At 40.7% G+C, this 19,228-nt stretch overlaps 2 protein-coding genes across 6 annotated transcripts; one reads left to right on the top strand and one right to left on the bottom strand.

Moving 5' to 3' along the window:
- The first annotated feature begins 247 nt into the window (after positions 1-247).
- Positions 248-14,481, top strand: rrbp1a (ribosome binding protein 1a). Of its 5 annotated transcripts, none has more exons than XM_046402374.1 (27): positions 249-483; positions 3,585-4,653; positions 5,892-6,046; positions 6,168-6,290; positions 7,136-7,288; positions 7,394-7,512; positions 7,682-7,835; positions 8,960-9,098; positions 9,293-9,474; positions 9,572-9,606; positions 9,688-9,763; positions 9,894-9,931; positions 10,025-10,106; positions 10,204-10,241; positions 10,335-10,413; positions 10,505-10,594; positions 10,716-10,802; positions 10,888-10,977; positions 11,081-11,173; positions 11,280-11,330; positions 11,414-11,494; positions 11,813-11,896; positions 12,125-12,202; positions 12,882-12,965; positions 13,075-13,173; positions 13,448-13,591; positions 13,963-14,481. In XM_046402374.1, the coding sequence occupies exons 2-27, from the start codon at positions 3,603-3,605 to the stop codon at positions 13,999-14,001; spliced, it is 3,444 nt and encodes a 1,147-aa protein (XP_046258330.1). In that variant the 5' UTR covers positions 249-483; positions 3,585-3,602; the 3' UTR covers positions 14,002-14,481. The 5 variants fall into 5 exon arrangements, with proteins under 5 accessions (XP_046258331.1, XP_046258330.1, XP_046258329.1 ...); XM_046402373.1 differs by having other exon boundaries at positions 10,502-10,594; XM_046402372.1 differs by having other exon boundaries at positions 10,201-10,241.
- Positions 14,482-16,411: 1,930 nt separating this feature from the next.
- cfl1l (cofilin 1 (non-muscle), like) lies at positions 16,412-18,893 on the bottom strand. Its single transcript, XM_046402404.1, has 4 exons — positions 18,738-18,893; positions 17,376-17,662; positions 17,088-17,167; positions 16,412-16,963 (listed from the first exon to the last, which is right to left on the bottom strand). Exons 1-4 carry the CDS (start codon positions 18,738-18,740, stop codon positions 16,848-16,850), a joined length of 486 nt encoding a protein of 161 aa, XP_046258360.1. The 5' UTR covers positions 18,741-18,893; the 3' UTR covers positions 16,412-16,847.
- Positions 18,894-19,228: the final 335 nt, after the last annotated feature.

Below are 19,228 nucleotides of genomic sequence, written 5' to 3'. Positions count from 1 at the left end.
TGAGGTGTAGCATCTCTTAGAATATCTAAATATAGTCTTTATATATAAAAAGGTCGGTGTCCTGACTGAAAAGATTTCCTCCCCCATTTTAATTGAATAAATTAATTACATTCCATTTCAAACGAACCACTTCGTTTGAAATGAAACTGACTCTAAATGAGCGTAGAAACGTGGAAAACTATAACTCCCGGCATGCTCATTTCCGGTTTGAGGGAATTCCAGCCAATCAGGAGCTTTCTGGATATATGGTAGCTATGTGGGGCATGGGGCCAGCACGTCTAGCCAGCTCGAAGTGCCACGACTTCACAGCAGAGCACGGATTCTCCAGCGGAGTGAGGGGGAGAGAACTGGAAAAAGCTCGTTAGCTAGATAGCTGGATAAATAGACAGCTTTGCACAAAAATCTCCTCGTCTATAACTCAAAGCTTTTTGCCCTCTCTCCACTCCCTTTGAAGCAAGCATACGTAGCTCCATCACCAGCGAGGTAAGTGTGGGAGTCTTGGAATTTTTTTTATTCATTGTGTCTATGCTTGTGTCAGCATTAGCTAGCTTGGAACTGCTACCGCTAACTCTTAGAGCTAACTAAGTGTTCAGCAAGACAGCCGGTTAAAGTTATGTGAAATCATTTTAGCTTTTTGCCCCTGTGTAGGTGTTTAGTTTACAGTTTTTTTACGGCTTTCGGAGCGCACTTTGGTAATGTAAGCCGATACTTCATATTCTGCAGGACGACAGATAAGTTCATTGATTCATAGTGTTAGCCACAATGCTAGCTCGCAAGTAATGATTAAAAGCAGATCAAGTAAATAAAAAAAAAACAGTATTATTCATTTTTTATTTGCTTGTTTGAACGATGTAACGATGTACAGCGTCCTGGGATGTTTCCTAAATCTTTGAGGCCTTTCTCAGTTGTGCTCTTAGTGAGGCAATTTTAGTATTAACTTGAGATTAAATAACTTAAACTATTTTGGAAGTTTTTGAAAGTCAATGCTTGAGTGTTAAAGCGTGGATAGAAGACAGATTATTTTTCACAAGTAGTTCTTATAGTACATGTGAACACAAAAGCGATGGAAGACAAATAACTTACTGTGTCTAAAGCAGGAAAATAAACATTTACATAGTTTACTTCCATGGCTTACTAAAGTAGATTTTCATTTTAACTGAAGATTATTCTATGTATAAAAACAAGTTATTTTGGATTGAAAGGTTACATAATTTGAAACAGTTACACCTTAGTGATCTTCATCTTGTACTCGTGTTTCATAAGGACCGTGAGATGCACTTAAATCTTCAGAAAGTCACCCTGTTTTCTTCAAGTCTTCTTTTTCAGTTTAGTCTGAGCGGAGATGCACTGATGTGTGACATCACAGATGAGGAGGCAGTACAAACTCTTCCATTTTGCCTCTAACTTTAAGACCCTGCAGTGAGCAAGGACTCCGGACTCCGTTTCTGCTATGCTAAAGTAGCCCCACAGTTTTCCTCTGCCATGTTACAGTGTTGGTCTGCTTTAAATCCTCCACATTCATCATTTTTTTTTTTTACATTTATATATTTTCTGATGGGATGACATCTTAATCTGCAATAGAAACAGGGATAGAATCAGTAGTGCTGCAGGAATACATCAAAGAAGGGGGTTTAGTGTCCCTAAGCTGCCAACTTTTCCTCCCCTTAAGGCTAAACATTCTTTTTGTGACATGCACCTTTAAGAGCATTAAAGGGATAGTTGAAAGTCCCTTTAAGGGATGTTTTTTTTTTTTTTTTTTTTTTTTTTTTTACAGGACAGGAAATTAACAGTAACCAGCCAACTGCTTGAAATCTGGGCAGTTGCTGTTGTATACTTTATCCACTTTTGTCTGCCACCCTTTTTGCCTCTATGGCTTGGTGGTAGTTGATTGATCATAAGCCCCTTTTGCACATGTACTTCACTCCTTATAGCTCTTATAATTTTAGGATCTGTGTCATGTGTGTAAGTTGCTCTGGAAATCTGCCAGGATCTAGTAACCTTTCTCTAACTCTTCAGCAATGGTTGAATATGAATTAAAGAAGTAGTTATGATGGTTATGATGGCTGAATATGTGAATAAAATCACCTTTGTATTGATCGTAACCCCCCAACTCATACAAACCTTTTTCAAGTGTTTGATTTTGTTTCTCATAATGTTTTCTTGTTCTGTGAAGCATTCAAAATAATTATGGCTGGTGAGTAAAATTATATTTTCAGGATGCTGTATTTTAGTTCATCTTGTGCTATTTAACAGCAGCACTGTAATTAGAATAAGTTCATTTCCCCAAAAATATCTATAAAATTTCCTAGAAAAACACAAGCTAAGAAATTTGGGGAATTTTGGAAGTTTTTCACAGTCTTGATATAAAAATTGTACATTTTTAAGTACTGAACTTATTTATCAAGGAAATCCGAATTAAACATTAAAAAAGCAGTACTAGGTGTTATGTTTTGATTAACAGTATGCTGATGTAATAAAATTTTAACCAATGACTGCTTTCAGCAGCACACTCCATCACATGTACAAATATGTTTTTCCATCCCATTAAATAGGAATTCAGAAAAATTACAACCGTGTGCATGCACAGTGCATTCTGCTATCACATGTGCAGCACACATTACTGCCAACACGAGTTCACTGTCTGAGCCAAAGGACAACAGGCTTTAAATCAACACCTGATTTTATTACTCAGGTGAATAGATTTTATATTTTTTTCTGATACTTTTGGTGACTGGAAGATAGTAGGCTAAAGCAAAGCAGACATTAAAACTCGTGGCCATCTGCTAGTTTTTATTAGCTAGCTGTTACAATGTGGCATGTAGCTTGCTTGAGCAAGCTAATTGAATAGTTTTAATTCATCTGTATCCATTAATTCTTGTTAGAAGTAAGCTTAATTTAAATTCAACTCAGCTTTTTTATGATATTGTGAAAGCTTGATTACGCCTGTACTTTTATAAATGTCATTACCTCTTATTTCCAAAAATTCTATTCCCATGGAAAGTTTCTACTGTTTACAGAGTTTTCCAGCCCCAATAGTAATCCAAAATTAACAGTTTTTAAAGAAAATACTGAATTAGTTGCAAACCATATTTTTGAAGCAGTGCTTACAAGGGGGGTTTTAGTTATGGTAAGTTAAGGGGAAGTTGGTTTCTTTCTGGTAGTATGTAACCGTTTACTTAAAGTTTGTTTCAGTGCATGTACTTTTTCATAAAGCTCAGTGATGGGCTTAAAAAATTAAGGAGTCAGTGTATGAGATTTAATTGTTTGACCTGTATAAACACATTTTTGCTGGTCTGCATTACATGGTCTTGTCTGTAGGCAAATGTATATTGGGTCAACAGTGACACCTTGAGGCTTTTGAAGGTAAAGACTGCTGTTGTTCTCCATATAGCTTACGTGAATTTCACCACATCAACTGCTCTGTAAATACAGCTGCGTCAGTTCAGTTTTCAGTTTGGTACAGTGAATTACTTTGAATCTGAATAACTTCTTCCTCCAATTTTAAAACTTTCTGGTTTTTGGTTATCTATAGTAAGCAGTCTATGTTGTTAACTAAATTGATAAATCTGCCTCTCTCTTTTCAGGTTAACTGAAATTGAACAATGGATATCTATGACCCACAGACCCTTGGGATCATGGTGTTTGGTGGATTCATGGTGATCTCTGCTGTTGGGATCGCCCTTGTCTCCACCTTCTCCATGAAGGAGACCTCTTATGAGGAGGCCTTAGCTAAGCAGCGCAGAGAGCTGGGTAAGGCACAGTCTGCTCGGTCTGAGAAAAAGAAGAAGGACAAAGTATCTGAGAAGAAGAGCCGTGGAAAGAAGAAAGAAGAAAAGCCCAATGGAAAGATCCCAGAGCCTGAAAAAAATCAATATGAAACTGAAGCTGACGCAATCATTGAGCCTGTTGCTGCCCCAGTGGTAGGTGCTGCTCCTGCTCCTGTTCCTGTCCCTGCTTTGGAGGTTAAACCAACTGCAGCCCCAGCAACAGCAGACACTCAGCCCAAGACTGCTGCTGAACCAGGTCCTGCTTTTACTGAACCCTCACCGGCACCCTCACCTAAAGAGAAAAAGAAAAAGAAGGTGGCTAAGGTTGAGCCAGCCTCTACCCAACCAGCTCCACTTGTGGCTGCCCCTGCACCAGTCAAGTCCTCCTCAGTCCCCGCATCTACCCCAACTAAAGCAACCTCTGCCCCTGCATCAACTAAATCTGCTTCTGCCACTGCACCAGTTAAGTCTGCCCCTGCCCCTGCTCCTGCATCAGCCAAGTCTGCCCCTGCTCCTGCATCAACCAAGTCTGCCCCTGCTCCTGCATCAACCAAGTCTGCCCCTGCTCCTGCATCAGCCAAGTCTGCCCCTGCATCAGCCAAGTCTGCCCCTGCTCCTGCATCAGCCAAGTCTGCCACTGCCACTGCATCAGTTAAATCTGCCCCTACCCTTGCATCAGTTAAGTCTGCCCCTGCCCAAGCCAAGTCTGCTGCCACCCCAGCCAAGTCTTCGCCAGCTCCATCTAAGACTGTGCCAGTGTTGGAGGCTGTCTCTAAAGATGTCCCGGTGATGGCAGTGCCTCCAGTGGGATCTCAGCTGGCTCATGCTGTTGCAGGAAAGGCACCGGAGCCCAAAAAGAAGGCCTCCAAAAAAAAAACTGAGCCTGGTAAGCAGATCTGTTTTAGAGATAGCTACTTACGTTTTTACAGTTGTACATTTCATTTTATGTATTTGTTTTTTGTTATCTCATTTTTTCTTATGTGTGTATTTAAGAAGTGGTTATTAAAGATGACACTGTTCCCAGTGTTGAACTCTTCAGAAAGTCTCAGCACATCATGGGAAGAAAATGATGCACATAGCTCATCAGTCTTAAGAATACTGTCTGTGTGGCGCTTGTCCGATCACGGCTTTGAATGGTATCACATAACCTGCATTTTCAACTGTGACCACTGTGCCAAAAATCACAACAGAGCTCTACATTATCTTCAGGTGCCTGACAACTTTCCCTTTGTCAAATTTTAATATTCTTGCACTGATTTGTGAGGCTTTAAAAGCAAAAATTTAGCTTGATGTTTTAAGAAGTGTCTCAATGATGCCAGATGTCTTTCCTATTGAACTAGTATTCATTTGTTGGATGTACAGGACTGCTGTCGTGTATGATGTGTAGTTGTGACTATGATGTGTCCGCATCAGTGTCTCTGTTAACTACACTTAAACACAAACCCTTCTCTGCATACCAAGAACCAAAGTCACTGTAGTCTATCAATACGTTGTCACACTAGAACTATCACTATCACTCTATCAATAATTAGCCTTTTCCTTTGAATTGGAAGTGGTTACATTAGCTATAAAGCTGGTGATTGTCCTCGAACTAGAATGTTTGGAGATGAAGTGGTTATTTATCTACACATGCGTCTCACGCCCATGCTCACAATCTAAGGCAGTAATGCCCTGTCAGTGCTGATCAACTTCTAGCTGTGTATCTGTGGAAAGTAGTGCCAATGTCAGTTGTGGGTTATGTCTGGCACTCAGCTCTGAAGGGCATAGAGCAGCCAGCTTGTCCAAACACCGCTGCCCTGTTTTGTTAGCTGACAAAGGCTCTCAGTGCCCTGACAATGGGTAGGGAGGAGGGTGGGGTTCTCCCTTGCCTGAGGCTTGTCTCCGCCTGGTGCCACAGTGCCCCCCTTATTTTGCCATCCAAAGCTACCCACAGCCCCAATGGACAAGTCGCAGCCTTGTCCTTTTCCTAAGGCAGTGTGGGAATTCAGACTTCACTGTGACAGGCCAAATAGCTTGAAAATAATCATTTTAATTTTAAAATTGATATAAATTCAGGATTCATCATCTTGTGCAGCTGTGCTAATTCTGTGTTTCATTGAAATTTTTTTTTGTTTGTCTCTTTAGTGGCAGTGGTGGATGCTGCTGATGCTCCACTGTACCTGCCCTACAAGGCTTTGTTGTCCACCATCAGTAGCATGGTGTTCAGTGAGAGCGAGGCTCATAGGCTCATTGAGATCCTGTCTGAGAAGGCTGGCATCGTTCAGGACACCTGGCACATGGTATGGGACACTGCAGTCGATGATGACGAAAAATACCCTGTTAGACCAGTTCACTGAAGGCCTGGGAGACTTCTAGAGAGACCCACTTATGCTGTCTTTCTGTGTACATGTGTGTTTTCAGGCCACTCAGAAAGGAGACCCAGTGGCCATACTGAAGAAACAACTGGAGGAGAGGGAGAAACAGCTGGCAGCAGAACAAGAAGACGCATCTGCAGCGAAGAACCGTCTCCGAGAGCTTACCAAGGTTAGATATACAGTACAAGTGTCTCTCAGGTCAATAAAGAAGCAGATTGTGCCACAAAAATCACTGCCTGGTTTATAAGCCACCTTGGCAGCCCTGTGAGACTCAAATACTCATTAATGGTTTAGGCAAAAGGTGCACTTGACCTGAAAATTGCAGCTTAAGAAAAAGCCATGTTCTTACCTAAATTAAAGGGTTGTTTGGAGAATGTGTGCTGAATTGTGGTTTGCAGTGTTCCTCATGTTTTGTCCTGCAGGTGGCACTGGAGGAAAGTTTAAAAGGTACACAGAACACATCTGTTGAGAAGTATAAAAGGCTCACTCAATGCATTATGAATCACCCCATTGCATTTAGATATGACATGAGATATGTTACATGTGGTGTCTCATGTCAGCCTATTGGTGACAGTACATGAAAGGCCAAAGTCCATTCTAAGGGTAGCATAATTTTGCTCAGCAAATGTCCTGACAGTCTTTTCTGTTCATTTAAAGTTTTCTTGTGCACAGGTTTGTTAACACTAAGCATAGGCCAGGTTGTTCATATTCAGTTCATGTTGTATTGTTGGAGTACTTAAGATGAACATGACTGTCATCAGCAAATTTCCTGGAAAACTATTTATTACTCTTTGCATTTTCTTGTCCTGAACCAAGTGTGTTGTCATCATGCTGGGATAAGAGGAAAAGCCTCATTAACCTCAAAAACAAAATTTTAATTCGTCCTCCAGTGAATGATGGACGTCTTTACAAAATTCAGTAAGAACTGTTGTGGATATATTTCGCCCTGAAATGGGTCCCAGGCACATTGCAGTGAATATGAATGTGCTGTCTGATCATGCTGTGTGTTAACAGGAGCTTTCTGCTGAGAAGTCCAAGGTGACCAGTGTGGAGACAAGGCTGAGTTCCCAGCTGAGTAAGAGGGAGCAAGAAATGATTGCTCTGCAAGCTCGCATGCAGGCCAGTTACCAGGACCATGTAGCCCAGACCCAGGCGCTCAATGCAAAAGTCAGTTCTGTAATCAAATGTAACAATTCAGATTAGTACATTTTTGGTTTTAATTTTGTTGTTTTGTTGCCCTTCTGGTGATCTGATCTTAAAATGATTTTACAGATCCTCAACCTGCAGGACCAGCTTGATAAAGGCCCCAATGCCCAGTTGGCTCGTGTACAGCAGGAGAACTCCATTCTCCGTGATGCCCTCAACCAAGCCACTAGTCAGGCTGAAAGCAAGTGAGTACTCCCCTGTAATGGTAAACGACAAGCAGTAGTGTGTAATGACATGAACCTTACCTCTTTACACTGAGACTAACTGAAGTGACCACTGAGAAGAGAGTGTAGAAATTCAAAGGCATGTTCCATGTACCAGTCCTTAAGGTTTGCTCTTTTCTTCTGTCCTCAGACAAAATGCGGAACTGGCCAAACTGCGTCAGGAATGCACAAAGTTAACCAAGGAACTTGGAGAGAAGACAGAAAGTCTGCTTGCTGATGAGCATATCAAGAAAGGGCTGGAGGCCAAGGTCTCCGCTGCAGAGAAGCAGCTCTCCTTGCTGCAGGTTGGCCTGGCTCTGTGGGAACACCACATTATCTATGTCATAACTGACAATGGACACGATCAAGTTTCCACATGGAAATAAATGTATTCTGTTTATTCTTTGTAGATGCTTTTTCTTGTTAAAGCAGCCAGTTAGAGTCTTTACAAAATGCAAGCCTAGACCTTTCCCACCTACCCCTCGAGCTGCTAATGCTATGGGATGTTTAATTGCCTTGTAATCATAGAGCCTAGGGCTTGACTGGAATGCAGCCTTACAATAATGGGGCTGCAGGGAAAATGTTTCTCAACACCAGCTGGAATGTGTGCGTGTCCGAGCACCTCTCGTCTCCAGCCCTCTGTAACTGGCTGTATGAGAGCAGGAACAGTCTGATGTTATTTGCAGTATATGACTTTCAGATGGCACATGCCTGTCTTACAGTGTCTGTTATTTTGCTCACGAGAGCCTACGCAGTCTGTGGGTCTCAGCTGTTACAGGTGATGTGGAGCAAGTCAGTCATTTCCCGGCAGAGTGTTCATTGAGATTAATCATTTACTAACATGATAGCAGTTTAAGGACTTCAAACATCTTATGCAATGGCTCAGTCCATCAGTCGATATAATGCAGATATGCTCAAATGATGCAAGATGTGAGTTTTTCTGATTTATTTGACTTGCGATGAGTTTTGCTGTCTTTGTGAAATGTGTGTGTGTTGTTAGACTGAGACCAGTTTTCAGTCATCACCCAGCAATCAGCTGCTCTGATTGAATCTGTCGTAGGGACACAGAAAAACTAATCATCTCAAAATTCCCACAAGTTCAAAGCACTTCCTACAAGACACTTCCTTTCACAATTCCACACTAATGGCTTGACATGCCTTTGAAATATCTATCCTTATTTGCTTGCACAACCTCAAGACAAAGGATGTTCTTACAATCCCATAGCTGAATTATTCACCAATATTCTTTGATGTTTTTTTCTCCAAATGTGTGTAAATACGACATTTTTTTCTATCCTTAACAGAAATGTGGCACAGTCCACACTGCACTGATAATCCCTTGTGAACCTTGCTGCCAAGTAAGATCAGTTTGTGAATCTTTGCTGCCCCCTGCTGTTTGATATGACCTGCTGATGAATTTTGTTGACAGGCCAGCCGTTCAGAGAGCGAGCAGGCGTTGCAGAGGAGATTGGAGGAGGTGTGTGAGGAGCTGAGAGCAGCGCAGAGTAGAAACGGCAGCCTGCAGGCCTGTTTGGACAAGACCCAACAGGACAGCAATGCGCTCTCAGGTTAGAGAATGAGGAACACAGTCTTAACGGTTACCAGACGTTAAGGGATAGTAACTTTGATCTATTTTTATTTATTTTTTTTAATTGTTGAGCTTTGGGTATATGGGACCAGTGGTTATATAACAGAATCTAAAATATGGAATATGGAATAAATTGAGAATGCTGTATTTTGATAGTGCCCATTGTCCCTGCAGAGTGTCAGTTGTGTATTGAAAGACTGAAAGCTGAGAACAGGGAGCGCTCTGCTCAGGTGGATGCCCTCACTGCCCAGCTGGAGGAGACAAAGGCAGAGAAAAGCCAGCTTGTGCAGCAGGTGTCCTCGATCAACTCGCTGCTGGAGGCCAGTCAGACCAAAAAGGAGGAGGATAACAATCAGGTAGGACACACACTGTCAGTCTTACATTTCTGAAGTGGCCAGAGACCTGACTACACATGATCACCCATAAGGATGTTTGTCATGTCTGATTCGACAGGGTAATGCTGCGCAGTTGGAACAGCTAAAGCTCAGGTAAGTGTATTTACTTTGGGGTTAAAATCAGATCAGGAGGTGTTCCATTGATTGATTTGAAATGCTATGTCCCCCCCGTAGCCTTCAGGAGAGAGACAACCAGCTGAGCACACTTCATGATGAACTGAAGCAACTGCAGATGAAGCAGGAAGCTGCTGTAAGTAATAAAAATATGTATTGTTATCAAATAGTATCTCTTCTTGGTTGGAGAAATATATATATACATATATATACATGCAAGTATGTGGACAGTGGCACCACTAATCACAAGTAATCTCTTCTAACAGGAGAACACTATCGTTGAATTAGAGCAAAGAAATAAGAGGTATCATGCGTTTTACTATCCATTTATTTGATTGTTTCAACACCCATTTGTTTTCTTCTTACTTACACTTAGTCCAAATTGTATCTCTTCTAGTGAGGATGCCAGCCTTGTCATGTCACTTCAGGATGAACTTAAAAACCTCAAAGAGGAAATGGTACAACTTAAAAATGCACCAGTAAGTGAACCTCGTGTTGCCTAGTTCTCCTAGAGTTGCCCTGCACATCACAACAGTATCTCAGTGACTCATTTGCATGTCCACTCTGTTTCAGCAGACAGATGGCTCCGCAGAGCTCAGACTGCTACAGAACAGGTAAATGAGCTTTGGCATATGAATAAAGAGAAATCTCACTCTCTTGTTAGGCCTGTTGTAGATCTCTGTCTAATTTTTTGGTTCTTTGGCTAGTCTGACAGAGAAGGATGCTCTTGTCACATCACTACAAGAGGAGCTGCGAGAAGTGAGAGAAAAGAAGTCTATTGATGAAGTAAGGCTCTTTTTACATACGAGTGGCTTATCAGCTGAAGCTCATTTCCTCCTAATCACCTTCCTGATCTTATCTTTCATTGTTTTAGCAGGATGTTACGGCACAACTGTCAGCTTTCCAAACTGAAACCAAAGAAACTCTCCAGACTCTCTTTCCACAGATACATGTAGAGACAGAGCAGGTAGGTACAGGGCATTTCATGAGAGGAGCCCTGGCTGATGTTTTATGATGATGATTTTGGTCATTATTCTGCAAAATAATCTGCACATGATTTATCTATGTCTGCTTTTCTCCTCACTTAGTCCAACTGGTTACAAGTATTTACACAGAAAGCTCAGGAGGCTCTCAGCCAGCGGCAGCAGGAGTCTCAGTCAAGCACAGGGTTGTCTGTAAGCCACACTTTTATCCTCTTCTCATACACTGGGTCGAGTTAGCCCAGCAGTAGAAGCTCTGAATGTGTTTCCTTTGTGCCAGGAGTTGCTTGAGAAACTGAAGGAGGCTGAAGAGAGCCATGGCTCACTGCAAGCTGAATGTGAACAGTACAGGACTGTCCTGGCTGAAACGGTGGGTGACTGAAATAAATAAATAAATATGCATGTGTTGTTTTATGTGAGTGTAGTGAGTAACTTTATACAGCTCATTCAATCCTGTTTCCTTACATCTTTAGGAAGGAATGCTGAAACATCTGCAGAAGAGTGTGGAGGAAGAAGAGCTGGTGTGGAAGTCTAAGATGGCTGACTCAGAGGAGCAGCTCAGGGTGGTAGGTTACAATACCTTCTTAAAATCACAGCGACTTTGCTATTTTTTCTTCATGTGTGGGACTTGGTTCCTTATTTTTAAAATATCCCAATATCACACATTACCAGGCTTTGGAGAGGGCCAGCAAACTGGAGGCAGAAAACCAAAGTGTACAACAGGTGGGGATTTTTACACACTAACTTGCGGGTTAGAAATATGTGTTGCCATGTCAAACTGTTTGTTTTGGTTGTTCTCTCTGCAGTTGAAGGAGCAGATGATGCTTCTGGAGGCCCAGCTGGAGAAGCAGTCAGACAACCAGTTGGCCTCAGAGGAGATGGAGCAGGTACATGAGCTGGTCGAATCTGCGGATCACATGACCTCACTGGAGCTGACAGTGGCTGCTAAAATATTAGTTGTATTTTATGTGCAAGTTTTCCTATTAAAGAGGTGAACTTGCATATTATTTGCATTTTAGATTATACTCTTGCATTCACAAAACATTTCTACATAAAATGGTAAAATTTGACACAAATATCCAGGTTTTTTTTAATGAAATCTTATAAACATGTCTCTTACATTTGAATGTATCAGACTCTTGTGATGCATTTAAAACTGCGCCTGTCTGACGTTTGTTTATTTCGGTGCTGTTCTATTGATTCAGCTGAAGCTGCAGTTGTCGCATAGTCAGAGCCAGCTGGATTTGACCCAGAAGGAGGCCCAGGCACTCAAGGAGGAGCTTGCACAGGTGACTTTTAACTTAAGCTGCTTCCCCGTTCACCAGACAACATTTACACATTCACATACAAGTGTGACTGAAGTGTTATTTATGAGCTGTCAGCTGTCAGGGAATCTGTAGGAATCCCTCCTTAACCTACACAACCAACAAGGTAAGGTTTCAGTGAGGTGTGACACAAAAGGAATTCATCGATGGGAGGTTATTTAACCGGTGACTATCGACGACTTCCTGTTTCAGGTCAGAGAGCAGCTGATTGAGATCACAATGCGGGCTCAACAAGAACAGAATGGCCCAGCTGACGCCCAACCCAGTCAGGTCAGGGTGCAAAGATCCTAGGGCACCCTTAACTTCCTGTCAGAGAGTATTGGACAGTGTTTCTTACTATTTGTTTTTTAGTTGTTTTTCTTTTTTTTTTTTTTTTAAATGGGTTCAATTCAATAAAAAGCACTAAAAAATGACTTATTGATTTATTATTATTACTTGATTAGTAATAAGGAAAATATATATTTTCCTTTTTACTTAGCTTAACTGTTGCCAAATCCCATGTCCAAAATATAGGATGTGGCAATGGTACATGAATACAGTGTAATAGATGACTGTGATAAAGAAGTGCTGTATTTCCAGTCTGTCCAGTACTCCTCTGCCAGCGGCTGTTTATGCTAATCACTATTTGCATTGACTGAGTGGACAGAAGTCTAACCACTGCTTTCTCTCACCTTTTTGGGCATGCTCACTTCTCCTCGTTTTCAGATATTTGTTTGTGTGTTTTTTAACAGCAACCGCAAGACTCACGCCTTTCACTTTACAAATTCTGTTAAGAAACTAATTTGGAACACAGGTCATGTGGCGTGTGTGTGTGTGTGTGTGTGTGTGTGTTTGTGTTGAGGGGGTAGTGCTGCCTTTTCTCAAGAATTGTTTGCATACACACATGTGTGTTCACCTTTTGTCTTTGTGTGTATTTATTGTGTGTGTCATTTTTTTTTCCTGCTGTCAGGCCCAGAACGAGTCGAGTCAGATGACTGAGAAGCTGCACGGTGAGGTGGCCCAGAGGCAGCAGCTTTCAGAAGAGTTTGAGCAGGTAGAAGCCAGCGTCAGTGCATTTTTTTTCCTTGCCACAAGAGGGGATGAATGATGAAATAAACTTTCAGTGGGTAACGCGTGTGTGTGTGTGTGGGGTCAACCTCCAGGCTCAGAGGACTATAACAGAACTCCAGGCTCAGCTGGATCTTCTGAAGGTTTCTGCGGAGTCACCACAAGCTGACACAGAAGATGTTGCACAACTCAAGGTGCAGTAACAAATGGCATGCAGAATCCAACCCTTTTTTTTTGCCGGTCCTCAATTACTATAAATGTCATACACTGCAGAGTTTAATACTGTGATTCAAAAAATGTATTTGAAGTTGTACTGATTACTTTCTTAGATGAATGAAGAATTATTTCACATTTTATGGTCATAGGCTATAATCTGTATTTATTTTGTGTCCTCTCTGTCTCTTTCCTTATTGAGTCTCATTTTTGCTTCGTGCTTTGAAGTAGTGTTTGTTGCCGCTGTTGTAACAGGAACGCCTGGAGAAGGAGAAGAAGCTGTCCAAAGACCTGGGCCAGGCAGCCACCAAGCTCCAGCAGCTTCTCAAAGCCAGTCAGGAGCAGCTGACCAAAGAGAGAGAGACAGTGAGAACACTGCAGGAGCACCTGGAAGGCAAGGTGAGACAACCATTGCAATAAGACTACATATACATACTTCTAAGGTCAAATTCCTTTAGTATACTTGTCAGTTTTGACACTAACAATTGGGGTGGTCAGAGCTCAGTCTATAGGGACTCTGCTTGGGAAGTGGAGGGTAGCCCATTAAAGTTCAGCTCAGGCTGTGTTAAGGAGTGAGGACTAGCAACCAGAGAAGTGCCAGTTCAGTTCTGGTAACTCCATCACTCACATCATGTTTATAGGTCCTATTTATGTTTGTTTGTGTGTGTGTTGAGAAAAAAGAAACTAACCACAGAGTGTAAAAATTTAATTTCCTGGAAATAAGTGTTAAATCTGAATTTAATATTTTTTTTTTATTTCTGTTTTTCAAGGGAGAATATGTGGAGCTGAAGGAAGGAACGTCAGTCTGAGAGGAAGTTGACTTCAGACACTACAAAAAAAAAACTGCCAAATATGCCTTATGATTACCATAGTTATGCATTCCAAAACTATTTCTTTCTTGTACTGTAGTTGATTGCATTTGTTGCAACTGCCAATGTTTCATATTATGAACATTTCAAAGTAAGATTAGAGGAGAGAATCCTGCTACAATCTTTACTGAACCCACATTCCATAAACATTTCTGGCTATGTCAGAAGTTATTTATCCCCCTGCCTTATATTCCAAACATTTCCCCATAGTTCAGTGTTAAAAAGGGAAACTGATTGTACGTCAAACGTGCATCAACCTGTGCAATTAATTTGTATGTCTTTTCTATGTGGTTGAATGATGGGAACATTTTATGATTCAATGTTTCATTACCTTTAGGGCCTGCTTTCCTCTGTAGCTGGCTGCCCACAACACGCATCAAATTTGTATGAATGAATAAACTACAGTGTAGCTCTGCGTAATTCCTCTTGGTTGTCTGTGTCTCCGTTGCGATGAGGCTTATATGAATGCAGGAAGGAAGCAAAGTAAAAGTTGATCTATATTTTTATGCAGTTCCAGATCCAGAAGCAAACTGCAAACACTTGCCCTGTAAATCTTCTTCATGACGCTAAAAAAAACTTGTGACCAAGCCCTGTTGTCGCTCTGCTGAGTACAGAACAGTTTCTTACAGGAAGTATTACTGCACTGCAATACCCTGAAAGTATATCCTCATGCAGCACAATGGAGGGTTGAAATTTCTCTCCATAGCACACTATGTAGTAGCTCCGATCTCCTTAACCTTTAAAGACGTGTATTACTGGTATTGTCAAGTTAGTTAAAAATGCGGCACTGCACTGCTTGAAGCTTTAACACAGTAAGGTTCAGGTTGCATCAGGGTTTACAGGCACAAGGAAGTGTATTACAGGATGGAGGTTTTCGACAGCCATGTATGGTTGTGTTTCGGTCATGATCTCAATCTGTCATTCTGTCACCCTCCCCCTTCCCACTCAACACACCCACCATTATAATATTGAAAGAAATTAGCGAGAGACAAAGATGGCTGGATGAGAAAAAACTGATATCTGCATGTCCTGATGTTGTGATCACAGACTAAATTTCACCCTCCAGGTTTGATAATAAACTGTGCCGGAAGCGTTGACAACAAACAGCAGGCAAGACCTTCCTCAAGTCAGGATGTAGATGTCTTTCCATATTTGGGTAAAATCTAAAAACCACCATGTTTGCGATAGTTGGGTACACAGACTGGTCAGGTGCTGTGTCCAAATGGCTTCCAGATTTTGGATTAATGTGTTGACATTGCAACCTACAATAAATGATATTTTTAAAGTATAACTGCCAGTAGGACATTTTTGTTGTTCCATCGATTCATGTAAGAGCAGAAACAGTTGGTACAACTATAAATATTCAAAGAAGCAAAAGATACAAATAAATCACTAGTAAAACAAAGAAAATAAAAATCAAAGTTACCTGAAACAAGAAATTAATTTAAAATTCATGTTCACTTTTGAACAAAACTGTTAGAAGCAACATGAGACTTAAAGAGAAGTTCAGAACTTTGGGAAATGTCCTCATTCAAGAGTGTAACTGAAGACAAAGAGCCATTAATATCATGTCTTTATGATAAATCGTAGTAGTTTAGGCATAGTTTAGGTTATACTGTATAGCCTAGTAGACTATATTTTGTTGGCAGGGCCAGGTACTTTATGGTGGATTTTGCCCCTTTTAAACAGTGCCAGGCTAATTTTTTCCACTCATCCTCCCTTTTGTATGCTAAGCTAGGCTCATCATCTGACATTTTAAACTGCTTGCAGTGTAATGTTAAATGAGAAAGTGTCTTGTATTTTTCATTAATGGAATTGATGTCACCAAGTTTACCTTGCTGATCTTAAGGGTTTGTTTGTTAAAAGCTGTTGTAGTCCCATAGGAATTTAATATATTTCCCATATACACGTGTATCTTAGCTAATATCACCTGCAGAGATTAGTTTAACTCAAGCAACACTTTCAAAACCCTTAGTCATCTGGCCTGTGGAGTCCATCCCAGGTTTTCTAAAGGGAGTGTGAATGTTTCTGGTGTACATCCAGGTGCTAAGAGCTACATGTTAATCATAGCCTTCATCCATACTTGCTTTTCAAAAGGGTCCATTTTCATGTAATAACAAGACACTAATAGTAAAGTACAGAGCATCAGTAACATTTTGTCAGTCATGAAATGAACACGGTTAAAAGGAGCAGATTTGATGGAATGAAGCGAAACTGTGCGGTTCCATATAAAACAAGGTCAGGACTGATGATTGATTGGATTGATCAGATGATTGATTATCAAGTTGATAAGGACAAACTTTTGCCCGATGAATAAGCCATTAATGCCAATAAAAACAGTGCACGTTAGCACGATTTGATGCATAGAATTTATTTGACAGTACTTGGAGCAATGACGGCACACAATGAACATGCCTGTTTTAACAAGTCCATAAGGGAAGACAAGTGATCTATGCTGGGATACAAACAGTACGTATGCACATAAAAACAATTTACTGATCCGTAATGAATGTACTAAGAGTCAAGTGACATACAACAGTATAATTATGGTCAAAGAATGAATAAAATTAGATCTGAATAAGACTGATACCACAGCCAAAGTGGTGTGACTGGTCTGTTTATTAGGACACAAACATCAAAGATGTTACAGGAATCTAATCTGGTCCAGAACCTAACCCTTCTATTTAAGCTTTGTCAAAAAAACAAAATGAATTTGGAAACTTTACTATTGTCCCCTCAAATCTCTTTAAATTGGCCTTGCTATGAGACAGAAAGACTGTTTAAGATTAGGTGTGCAGAGAGTGGCCCTCGAGACAGAGAATGCCTTGTGACAATTTTGCTGCAAAACAGTCCCTGTCACCGCAATCTGAAATGTCATTCATCTGCAGATTATGTTTGACACCTGGTGAAAACATAAGAGTTTCATTAGAAAAGGAGGACATATCATTCAATTTAAACTCAATGGCTTAGTAAAGTCTTGGAGGAAAAAAAAAATGTAACATAGTGAAAAATAACAAACAACTTACCCCCCTGCAGGACCTTCATAAGAGCTTCTTTTGAGCTGGCGTAGCTCATTTTATCTTTGATGCGTCCACTTTCTGGACACCTGATAAAAAGAGAAAATACTTGTATCTACGTCTCCCACAACATAAATATTCACACATCCACACAAATATGTAGCCTCAGAATAGATAAGACCTTAAACATAAGAGAATTTGCAAAATTATATTGTTAGCCATTCTCTACGGTCTGTAGTAAGTTGAGCATGCAGATGGAAAGAGCATTTGTGATTCAATTGCAACACAAAAACCTACCAAGTCGTGAAGACCAGTTCTTCCTTCTTAGACGACTCCTTTGTTTCAAAGTGGCAGTCATACAGTATATAGCGGCACTTATCTGGCTCCAGCAGACCCTTGAAAAACTTGAAGATATCCTGACCGGCCAGATCTTTTTCAAGGAAGATTTTCTCCACATCAATGCAGTTGTCGATGATGGCAAGCACCACCACTCTCATACGCTCGTTATTATCAGCATCGCTTTTCACAACTTTCATTTCATTGTAGATATCCTTCACTCTGTCAGCGACTTTTACTCCAGATGCCTGTTTTCAGTGTACACAAAACATTACATGTCAGTATAAAAAAATCCAAAGACAATCAGACTCTTTTCATTTGTTGATATGACATTTTACTAGCTAGCCCCAAGAAAGTACTGACCCCACAGGGTATATGTAATGTTGATGAAATAATAAATTCAAAATGTGTCTAATGTTCCACCTGCTTTAACTTAAATAATGCTTGAAGACAGAGCATAAGAGAAATACACACAGACAAACAAAGCAGTTACAGTTGTATTTTGAACGATGATGAGAACCACATGTCATGTGGACATAGATGAATACGGATGGATTTTAGTCAAATGAGTGACAAAGCAGCTCCTCTATGTGAAGACTACTCCATACTACTCATAGGATTTAGTAAGTTAAGTTGCAAGACTAACTTGTCAATAAAATGTGCAAAGTCTTGTAAAATGACAAATTAATAAAACTATCACTATTCTGGTAAAATCTGGGCCTTAACTCATATCTGAACAGTTGATGTTCACATGTACTTGGGTTTTGACAGAAAGCAGAACTAAAAGAGGAAGAAACAGGAAGTTCTTCAAAACTAGACTCTGGAGAGATGTGTTAACACTACTTAAACAGTTGCATTTAAAAAATATTCTACCAGCTTTTCTGCAGTAACATGCTGTGGGTGTAGCCTGCCCTATGAATTTTCAAGGCTTTGGCTCTGTTGCATTCCAGTCATTGTGGAACAAGTTAGCACAAGAAAGACCGCCCCAAGGGACTCTCTGAGAACAAGTATGAAGCACGAACAAAGCTCCCTCCATTTTGGAGGCAAAACCACACCTTGAACAAGCTCTTTCATACACTAAACTCTCTAATCGTTTCCTTAATAAAAAAACAGCCAGTGAAAACCATAAACTCTAAATATGGTAACACCAAGGCATGACTGAGTTTACACACAAAAAAATATTGTCAAAATTAACATTTGTCACTTCAAAGTTTCATCACTAGTAGAATACATGTCCTGTGGGGCACACACACACATCACAAAGAAGTTGCTAACTGACACAGCCAAGTCAATCCAGCCACATTCTTTGTGAAGGCTACTCACCATTTTGCTTCTGATGTGTGGAGGAGACAGACAGCAGAGAAAAATGGCAGCAGTTAAAATACTGGAGGGTCATAAGGAAGGAGAGCAGGTTGACTCACAGAGGAGGAGCTGGGTAAATGAGCACACCTCCAAAAGTAGCCCCACCCCCGTCTTCCCAGGTGTGACATAGTTTCAGCTGCAACCTCAGTATTTTCATTAAATCACATTAGATTTGAAGCCAAAATCACAAAGAATGTATGTGCTTTAGTGACTGGCACAGTGCAAACATTTGTGTAACCCTTTCTGTCTTTTTGTGTTTGGCAGAGATAAAGATCTTCCTTCTTAGGTAAAATCCCAGGTGAGTTCAAGCCAGTGAGGGGCGGGAGCGGCACGTAACATCCTTATATGGAGAAACAAACCTGTCCACATTTTTAACTCATCTGAGATGGAGTCCATTGGCCTTATAAGGTAAAAAAATAGGATGACAGTGTACAGATGTGTCATCTATGTAC

The sequence above is a fragment of the Scatophagus argus genome, chromosome 10 (genome assembly GCF_020382885.2).
Source record: "Scatophagus argus isolate fScaArg1 chromosome 10, fScaArg1.pri, whole genome shotgun sequence".
Classification (NCBI taxonomy): domain Eukaryota; kingdom Metazoa; phylum Chordata; class Actinopteri; family Scatophagidae; genus Scatophagus; species Scatophagus argus.
The sequence above is the reverse complement of the archived record's forward strand: the minus strand, read 5'-3'. Positions and strand labels throughout refer to the sequence as shown.